Raw genomic sequence first — 10,749 nt, forward strand, 5'->3', positions numbered from 1 at the left:
AATTCGTGGACATAAGGAATTTTATATTTTATAAAACTTATTGTAATATATTATTTTTTTGTTAGAATTTTAAAAGCTTAACTGAATCTTGACCTAAACATTGAATATTTATCTCATTCTAATCGATGTTAACAATTTCTCAACTTTTGCTATAAAATCTTAATCGCACGTAAATGATAGGCACCATTGCACTAGGTGTAAAATAAAAACCTTATCTTGTACTCCCTCTGCCCCAAAATAAGTTTATTTTCACCCATCTCATATATAATAATAATAATAATAATAATAATAAAAATAATATCCCCACCTTATCAAATCTCAATGCAATTATTTCTCTCTTTATCCATCCCCAATGCATTTATCCATTGCTTTCAGAAACTTTGATTTAATGATAGCTAAAAATAAACTTATTTTAGGATAATTAAAAACACGAATATCAGGGAAGGACCTATTATCAAATAATTAGAAGGGGTGGGGCTTTGAACCCAGGTCGTCTAGCCCACACCACCTTGTGGAGCTAGCTGGAAAACCCTGGGCATTTCTCTTATTTTAGGATAACTGAAAATAAACCATAAATGATATTATTCTGAAAGAGGGAATACTCTCTTTTGCAAATGAAAAAAAAAACTATAACAAGAAACCATGGTCGGGATAGCATTTGTGCAGCAGAAAGAACCTAAACCGTGTGTGGCTGCATTGTATGCATGATAGTGATGAGATACCATATGGCTGTTCACAACCCAACAACTTGCAATCCAGTGCATGCATTACATGGCCAAGAATCCAGCGGTTGAGCCACTGACATTATATTCCACTTTCGTTATGACCCGCATGTCAGTGGCTCAATTGTACATACAGCTAAGTCAGAGAATTTCCTTCATCTCTACCAATCTATTCTCTCTCTTTGGCCTGGTTTAGTCCCAAAAACATCATATCGAATCTTTGAAGACATGCATGTAGCATTAAATATATAGTAAAAAAACTAATTGCATAGTTAGGCGGAAATCACGAGACGAATCTTTTGAGTCTAATTAGTCCATGATTAGCCGTAAGTGCTACAGTAACCCCACATACGCTAATGACGGATTAATTAAGCTCAAAAGATTCGTCTTGCGATTTTCAGGCAAGTTATGAAATTAGTTTTTTCATTCGTGTCCGAAAACCCCTACCGACATCCAGTCAAACATCCGATGTGACACCCCAACATTTCTTTTCTTGAATTAAACATGCCCTTTCTCTTGTGCTTGCATTGCATATGCATATGCACAATGCATTGCTTCTAGATCACACCAAACAGCTACTAGCCCCCCCTTATGACATGCCATTCATCTCCATTGCATGCTTGCATATTGCATGCATGCTGCTGCTGCTTCTACTCCTCCTCCTCTCTAGAGCTAGCTACCTTGACCCTAGGTCAAACCCCTACACCCTTCATTACTTCTGCACCTGATCTCCTTCTCTCTCTAGCTTCCTAGATTTTCTCTCTCTAACCTGCTCCTCCATTACTGGCCTTTATATCCACCACCTCCTCCTCTTCTCCTCCCTCATAGGTGGTGTTTGCTTAGCTAGCTAGCTAGCTCCATCACTAGCTCTCGCATCGCATGCCACGGTGAGCCGGTGTCGCCGGCGTCGTACGGACGTAGCAAGCGAGAGAGGGAGAGATGAAGAAGCAGGGAGGAGGAGGAGGAGTAGCGGCGGCGGCGGTGGCGGCGGCGGGGATGGTGAAGGCGGAGCTGGAGGACGTGGGGATCAAGGCGGCGGGAGGGGCGGTGGCGGCGCTGAGCCCGCTGAGCGAGACGCTGTGGCGGGAGAAGGCGGCGGCGGAGTTCCTCGGCGACGTGTCGGCGCGCCTGGCGTGGCGCGACCTCACCGTCACCGTCGTGCTCGGCGGCGGCGGCGGCGGAGGAGGGACGACGCAGGACGTGCTCCAGGGGCTCACGGGGCACGCCGAGCCGGGCACCATCACGGCGCTCATGGGCCCCTCCGGCTCCGGCAAGTCCACCCTGCTCGACGCCCTCGCCGGCCGCCTCGCCGCCAACGCCTTCCTCGACGGCACCGTCCTCCTCAACGGCCGCAAGGCCAACCTCTCCTTCGGCGCCGCGGTACGCACGCACACCTCGCCGCCGGCGACCCGTCGCCACTGTGCTGAACTGCTGACCGCAACGCTAAGTTAATCAGTTATTAGTAGTAGTACAATAGTACTAAATACTAGTAAATACTAATCAGCTTTGCTTTTATATGGGATTGGATTTTGCTTCAGAAAATGGTTTTCTGGATTAAAAGCTGCACATTAAACTAAAGAAGTACTCCCTCTGTTTCACGATGTAAATCATTCTGTCATTTCGCACATTCATATTGATGTTAATGAATCTAAACATTTAGATTCATTAACATCAATATTAATATGGGAAAAGTTAGAATGATTTACATTGTGAAACGGAGGAAGTAGTTCATTTCTTGAAGTATAACTGCACACAGGGAGAATACTTGTAGTACAAAAGAAAAAAAAACATGGAATATGTGTGTGTTCTTTTTGCAGTACTTCATTTTCTTGAAGAAGATCTTTTTTTTTTGTGTGTGTTTGATTAGAATGTGTATTGTATTTTTTTTTTCCTTTCTGTTGCTTTCATTACTTGGGTCTTTATCTGAATCACCTGAACAACCGATTTCAGAATGAGAAAGAAATGGGTCATTTTTTTGTTGTTGCCACGTGCCATTTCTTGGAACCTTGCTGCTTTCTGGCTTCTGCATGTGTTTGGACAGACTGCCTCTCTGCAGATGTAATTTACTGCATTAATAACTCCCTTTCATGGATATAGATCACCCATTTCTGGCCAAGATTAATTGGGGGATCTGGCTCAATCAATTAATTAGTTTCTGCTTGTTAATTTTTAGATAGGAAAAAAAAAAGCTCTTTCAGGTATGTGTTTGGTAATGGAGTTAACACTCATTCAGTCATCTAGCTTGTTGGCAAGGAAAACTAGGAAGTTCCCCAGCAGATGGGATGTGGTTTACCAGTTTTTTCAGAAACTATGCTCATCAAAAACTCATGATCTGTTGACAATCCTGATTATTTGTTGTACATGTAGCGTGTGTCGCCATGTTGTCCAAAATCATTTCTTTATGACTTAACAGGAGCTTTTTTAAAAGAAAAAACATAGTCCAAAAGAAGGTTGTTGCTGATATTTTTCATGACTTGTGCAGTTGTGCTTCATTTGTTTCTGTCAAAACTGTCAACCTAATATGTAGGAAGTAGTTTAACTTCTGTACCAATCAATAACTATAAAGTATTATCAAGGAAAAAAAGAGCAAAATTTCTGTATGTAAAAAGTTCTACCTTGTCAAAAATGATAAGGTGATACCTGAAGTTATGTGCATATATTATCTTACTTCGTCTGATGCAGTAATAATCTCAAGGTAACAAAAGAAGTTACCTCCAGGCTCCAGCTTACTGAAAGTTTCAGTAAAATATGTAATTTCAGGCCTATGTGACCCAAGATGACAACTTGATCGGCACATTGACGGTGAGGGAGACCATCTCATACTCGGCGCGGCTTCGCCTTCCCGACAAGATGCCCATGGAAGAGAAGCGCGCCCTTGTCGAGGGCACAATCGTCGAGATGGGGCTGCAGGACTGCGCCGACACGGTGGTCGGCAATTGGCACCTGAGGGGAATCAGTGGTGGTGAGAAGAGGAGGGTCAGCATTGCCCTTGAGATACTGATGAGGCCCAGGCTGCTCTTCCTGGATGAACCAACCAGTGGCCTTGACAGGTAGGTACTGCTATTATATTTATGGCAAATCATTTGTTATTACATTAATTAATGGATCATGCAAGCATGCCGGGTCGGCCAAAGGCTGGCCGACCAATTTCATTAAGATTGGGAGAAAATAAAGTAAACATTTAGTTACATCCAGGCCCAGCATGATAGCAATCTAGCTATCTAGCAAGCATGATAACAATCTAGCTGAACTTGAGATGTGGAGATTTGATTTGCACAGCTCTCTACCTTGCTTTGCTTTCAACCAGTAGTGTTTATCAAACTCATTCCTGGTATAACTATCAGAAGGTTACTATGCCTTGTCATTTGTCAAGTGATTGTAATTGTTACAGTAGCAATTATCTGTCTAAGTAACTGATGTGCAGATGATTAATCTGTTGCAGTGCTTCAGCGTTCTTCGTGACACAGACACTGCGTGGGCTAGCGAGGGATGGCAGGACAGTGATAGCATCGATCCATCAGCCGAGCAGCGAGGTTTTCGAGCTTTTCGACCGCTTGTATCTCCTTTCAGGAGGCAAAACTGTTTACTTTGGGCTGGCCTCTGAAGCTTGTCAGGTATGTCAGTTTTCACAAACTCTATTAAGTTGTTTCTGCAATGCTAATATCTATATGGGTTCCCTGAATCATGTACTGTTCTTTGCATTTTGCAGTTCTTTGCCCAAGCCGGCTTCCCTTGCCCACCGCTGCGCAATCCATCGGATCATTTCCTCAGATGCATAAACGCAGACTTCGACAAGGTGAAGGCCACTCTGAAAGGATCAATGAAGAGAAGAGTAAGTTTCAGGATTCAGTCAGTCTCCTCCTAGTACCTACAACTGGCACTCTTACCTGTGCATGCCTTGACTGAAATTGTGCTCACATTTTGCATACATAGTTTGAAAGATCCGATGACCCACTTGATCGGATTATGACTTCGGAGGCCATCAGAAGGCTGATCACCTACTACAAGAACTCACAGTACTACTTTGCTGCGCAGCAGAAAGTCAATGAGATGGCACGGGTTGTAAGTAACTAGATTACTACAGCAACTTCCCCAAACATTCAACCATAGCTAGACCATTGTAATGCAAGCTAAGAGGATTCACATGGTATTTTTGTTGCAGAAAGGGACAGTGCTGGATGCAGGAGGGAGCCAGGCTAGCTTTTGGATGCAGGCTTTCACACTCACGAAGCGATCGTTCATCAACATGTCGCGGGACTTCGGGTACTACTGGCTGAGGCTTATCATCTACATTGTTGTGACAGTCTGCATCGGGACAATCTACCTCAATGTTGGCACCAGATACAGCTCAATTCTGGTAAAAATTTCCTTCTTCAGTTGTCACTTCTATTTGGATGCAAACTTACACTGAAAAGTATCTAGCTACCCTGAACTGAATACTTGATGTTAAGCTTGGTGATCTGATAAAACTGTGAAAACAATTAGGCAAGAGGTGCATGTGCTTCTTTCGTCTTCGGCTTTGTCACGTTCATGTCGATTGGAGGATTCCCGTCTTTTGTGGAAGACATGAAGGTTTGTGTTACCACTGAATCAACAAATGGGTTAGAAAAGTTCTTCAGATTACAGCAAACCATGCTCACAGAATCTTTTTTATGCTCTTTCAGGTGTTTCAGAGAGAGAGGCTCAATGGGCACTATGGCGTGCTGGCATTCGTGATAAGCAACACGATCTCGGCGATGCCATTCTTGATCTTGATCACCTTCATCTCCGGGACAATGTGCTACTTCATGGTGCGCCTCCACCCGGGCTTCACGCACTACCTCTTCTTCGTCCTCTGCCTCTACGCAAGCGTCACCGTCGTCGAGAGCTTGATGATGGCCATTGCCAGTGTCATCCCCAACTTCCTCATGGGCATCATCATCGGTGCAGGAATTCAGGTGAATTAATTACCATCCATCACAACAACTTGATCCTGTCCATCTTTATCAGGCACTGTTTGGAGTCCTGCAACGCATACAAACTGGGATTAAATTTTGACACTGTACTTGGAACTGCACAACATAATGTTGATGTTTGTTAATATTCTCTCATGATCATGACATGCAACAACATTTATTGAAGAGAAAAATATCTTTTGGAAATGGACAGGGGATATTCATGCTGGTTTCAGGATACTTCAGGCTTCCCCATGACATCCCAAAGCCATTCTGGAGGTATCCCATGTCATACATCAGCTTCCACTACTGGGCATTGCAGGTAAAAATTTCAACTTTTTTTACAGCTCATAAACTGAAGCAACCAGTGAACTCAAATCAGGGTTTAAAACAACAAATCAGGAAAATTTAAACCCAAGACCAAAAAATCAAAATCAAAATTTTGTCCATGTGTTACTGCTGTTACTTCTGTTGTCACAAGTACATGTATAGAACATGACATGAGAAACAACGAATTTGAGAAATTTGAAGCAAAAATGGGCCAATTTCAATCTTGACAGGTTTCGTCGATATTTTCCATAATTTTTGTCAATCTCTTAAACTGGTTATACCTCTGTTGTCAGTTTTCACTAGTATATGTAATACTAGAACATAAAACAACTATTGATAATTATACATGAGGAACAATAAATTCGGAAAAACTACCAGCAAAAAAGCGGCAAATTTGAATTTTGATGGGTTTGATCGATATTTTTCATAATTTTTGTCAATCTCTTAAACTGCTTATTATACATCTGTTATCAGCTTTCACCACCACATGTAATAGAACATAAAACAACTATGGAGAATTACACACGAGAAGCAACAAATTCAAGCAAAAAATGTGCAGATTCGAATGTTTGACTGGTTTTTTTTTTTCCATCTGACATTGTTGCAGGGTCAGTACCAGAACGACCTGAAGGGCCTGGTGTTCGACAACCAGGACGACGAGCTCCCCAAGATCCCCGGCGAGTACATCCTGGAGAACGTGTTCCAGATCGACGTGAGCCGATCCAAGTGGCTGGACCTCGCCGTGCTCTTCAGCATGATCTTCATCTACCGCCTCCTCTTCTTCGCCATGATCAAGGTCAGCGAGGACGTCACCCCGTGGGTGCGCGGCTACGTCGCGCGGCGCCGGGTGCAGGGCAAGGGCGCCCGCGGCGCCCGCGGCCGCGGGGCGGACCTCGCCGCCGCGCGCTCGCCGTCGCTCCGCGCCTACGTCGTCGACGCCGCCGACGACCTGCCGCCGGCCTGACCACCCGTGAGACAGACACGGCTTCTGAAAACTCTGAAACTCTGAACTCCTCAACTGAACAAGTGGAGACAGAGGAAGAAAAAGAGAGAGAGGGAGAGGCTAAAACTGAACTAAAAAAAAAAAAAGAACCTGAATATCTGATATGATAATTGTGTGTTATAGTAGTAGCAATACTTAATTAATCGATCAAGCTGTGTTGTTGTATTGTATTGATAATTACTAATATCAAGGTGTATATCAGCAGCTGAATGCAAGTTTAGCTAGTGCTTAGTTTCAGGTCTCTGTCTTATCTCTGATCTTGCTGCAGTTAGTAGTAACAACTTATTCAAGTTGGAAATTTGATGGTTCCATTTTGTTTGGATGGCATCTTGCAGCAGTGGGTTTGTCCAAAATGGAGCTACAGCTGCTACAGATTGGCAATGATGCATATGGCAGCAAGGTACTGAAGATTTTCACAAGGATCTTGTCAGGACAGTATGCAGTTTGGTTGTGCAAGAGAAAAACATCCAAGAAAGGACATATGATATTTATGAGTATTGAAGAGCAAACTGTTCGCTACTTGCTTGTACCATGATCCATCATTTAGTCTAAACACATTGCAAGATGGTGTGGCCTGTTAAAGAAGCAATTTTGCAATGTTGATAAGTAATTAATGACAAGCTGTTTTATCATGTGAGGAGAGTTTATTTGTATGCAGACAAGAGCAACAAACTGTATATATGCTAGTAGTACTTGATATTTCCATGATCCATGATTAGTCTGAACATCACAAGATCCTGTGGCCTGTTAAGAAGCAGTTCACCAATGCTTATTAGTAATGGCAAGCTATTCTATCTTGTCAGGAGAGTATACAGTATGCAGTTTGGAGTTTGGACAAGAACAAACTGTATATATGCTACTTGCGAGTTCCATGACCCATGATTAGTCTGAACATAACAAGATCCTGTGGCCTGTCAAGAAGCGGTTTGGCGATGTTCATCAGTAATGACAAGCTGTTCTATCTTCAGGGCTTTGTTACTGTAACTGTTTAAAAAAGCAAAGATACTGTTGTAACATAAATTGGTGATAATGGGTTGATCCCCATCCATCTTTTCTCTGTGACCTCAATGAAATATTGCAATGGATAGGGCCGGGTTTAGTTCGAAACTTTTTCTTCAATCTTCCAATTTTTCCATCACATCAAAACTTTTCTACACACAAACTTCCAACTTTTCCGTCACATCGTTCCAATTTCAACCAAACTTCCAATTTTGACGTGAACTAAACACACCCTAGGTGTGGTGGCAGCAGCAGCATGAGCTGAGACGATGCTAGCTGCAGATCACATGTATAGAAGTTAATGCAGTGAGCAGTTGCAATAACAAACACAAATGAAACCATTGTGCAACAGCAGCAACTGGGCACAAGATGTCATCCGGTTTGATGAAAGGATAGAAAGCACAGGAACCTGTCATATCTTTGTGAACAGTGGTACAGGAAATATCCTGGCAAAAGTGGATAGTAGTAGTAATCTTGTGCAGGAAATATCTTGGCAAAAGTAGATGGAAATCTTGATGGCATGATGCCACCATGAGCCAGCCCCATGACTGAAGAGATCCAATAAATTAAAAGAGAAACCCAGGATGGTAGTACACCAGTACTCCCTCCTATCATAAATACATTTATTTGTTGAGAACAAAATTTCGTCAAACTTCAAAAATTCCGACCACCAATTCCACATTGAAGCAAGTATATAAAATCTAATACTCCCTCCATCCTAAAATACAGTAACATAGTACTAGATTAGATACCGCCTAACTCCCTGTCCAGATTCGTAGTGTTAGGTGATGTGTGTGTTAGTTTTATAATATTACGATCGTACTTTTCAAGGCAAATAAAATATACCATTTTATTTGTTTGGAATTTTAAAAGTTTAACTGAGTCTTGTTCTAAACGTCAAATATTTACGACTAGAACAAGCAGCTGCTTGCGCTTAAATCTTGTGCTTGCTGCATTCAGAGGGGAAGACATGTGAGACAGGTGAGGCTCCCTTCTCAGCACGGCATAGCATGCTGGTTAATCCAATGACATGAAGCGTCTGAAGTTGGTGTGCAATTACAACCCTTTACTGGCACAGTGACTGAATCTTGCCAACTTAGCCAGCTGAAATTCTAGTAGATCATGGGGTTTGTGTGAATTGTCTGGTTATGGGCGAATACATGCGTGGCATAAAGTGGCAATGTGGCATGAGGAATATTTTCTAACTTGCTTTTGGAAGCCTGCTAGTATGTTCAACTAAATTACCAATGTTCTTGCATGTTTTTTCTACAGAGGTTAGGATAGAATTCAGAGATCAGACAGGAATATAATAGAAGATGTGATTGGAAATGAAGTGTTCATCTTTTTTTGAGAACTAATGAAATGGTCATCAGCTCATGTTCTTCTCTTCTTCTCATCTCATCTACAGAGAGAACAGAAGGGGATGTGAGGACTGAAGTACTACTGAACAGGCATCAAATTGTTGGAAACTTGGATGTATTCATTTATTCATTCATTGATTGCACGTCCAAATTCACAACAGAAAATGCCAAATTGCATCATTACTATGAACACGGCAAACTGCAAATTGTTGAAAAAAACTTAATGAGAAAGGACAAGGCATACCCTTACCTAATAGTAGTACTCCATGGCATTCATCAATCAAAGCACTAAATTTGGGGACAAAGTCTGAAATATATCTACAGTAAAAACTCCATCTTGATCTCCTCAATGACAGACAAATATATTTTGAAACGGATATTCCAAGAACATTTACAGATGCTACCATCTAACGACAGGAATCGGATGGGTTTGAATGAATTCAGTTGCAGTGGTTGAAGTTGTAAGGATGCCATCGTGAGTTGTCCGGCCATTGCCGGCAGCAGAGACAGCAGTGCAGGCTTGCAGCAAATTGGGGGATGACCTCTCTACATGATCTCCTAGGGTATAATGTGTACGGCATGAGAAGAGGAAATTTTTACACTGGAAGTTTTTGACGGGATACCGACAGCCGGGTCGTGCCTGGGCTGCACCCTCGGCACGGTGGGCTGGCCCAGCATGGCCCGATCAAATAAAAAAATATAGAGATGCAAAATAGACTTAAATAGTCGTCTAAGGCAAGGCCCAAGACAAGAGGTATACAAAATAGACTTATTTTCCAGCCATTTAAACACACCCCACAGAATTAAGGGACCAAAAATAGACTTTTTCTCTGAGGAAGCACGATGGGCCATCGTACCTTCGGGCCGGCCCGGCACGGCCCAAGTAGTATTGGGCCGTGCCTGGGCCGTGTATGCCGCCCGTGGGGTGGCACGACACGGCCTGGTGTGTCGGTCGGGCCGTGCCAGCCCGACAAGCCTCAGCCCAGGCACGACCGGGCTTGGGCCATGCCGTGCCGGGCAGCCCAGATGGCCATCTATACTCTCATGTCATGGAAAAGAAATGGCTGTCTTTTTTTTTTATGAAGAGGTTGGTACATGTACTTTCACTGTTAGAAAACTAACCCTGTTAAGTTTCCTATGACAATCCCAAATCTTTTTTTATTAATTTTATATGCTCCCTTTATTCCACAATTAGTTCATATTTCCCTCCCATTTGTTCCAAAATAGGTGCATTTTGAGTAATTATTACACCAAAGTTTATGCAATTAGGAATAATTGCATTGGAAATAAATAAAATGAAAAATAATCACATAATATTTGATAAAGTAGGAGTATTCTAATTTTTGTTTTGGTTTGTATTGGTAATGAACTTATTTTAGGACAAATGGATTAGTTCAGGG

The 10,749-nt window shown here is 42.4% G+C and overlaps 1 protein-coding gene across 1 annotated transcript; it reads left to right on the plus strand.

The window, feature by feature from the left end:
- Positions 1 to 1,392: 1,392 nt before the first annotated feature.
- Positions 1,393 to 7,226, plus strand: LOC127752814 (ABC transporter G family member 11-like). Its single transcript, XM_052278233.1, has 10 exons — positions 1,393 to 2,102; positions 3,483 to 3,772; positions 4,165 to 4,336; positions 4,432 to 4,554; positions 4,656 to 4,784; positions 4,885 to 5,079; positions 5,208 to 5,294; positions 5,387 to 5,659; positions 5,871 to 5,978; positions 6,594 to 7,226. The coding sequence occupies exons 1-10, from the start codon at positions 1,662 to 1,664 to the stop codon at positions 6,948 to 6,950; spliced, it is 2,175 nt and encodes a 724-aa protein (XP_052134193.1). The 5' UTR covers positions 1,393 to 1,661; the 3' UTR covers positions 6,951 to 7,226.
- The last annotated feature ends 3,523 nt before the right edge of the window (positions 7,227 to 10,749 follow it).

The sequence above is a fragment of the Oryza glaberrima genome, chromosome 10, assembly GCF_000147395.1.
Source record: "Oryza glaberrima chromosome 10, OglaRS2, whole genome shotgun sequence".
In the NCBI taxonomy this organism is placed as follows: Eukaryota; Viridiplantae; Streptophyta; class Magnoliopsida; order Poales; family Poaceae; genus Oryza; species Oryza glaberrima.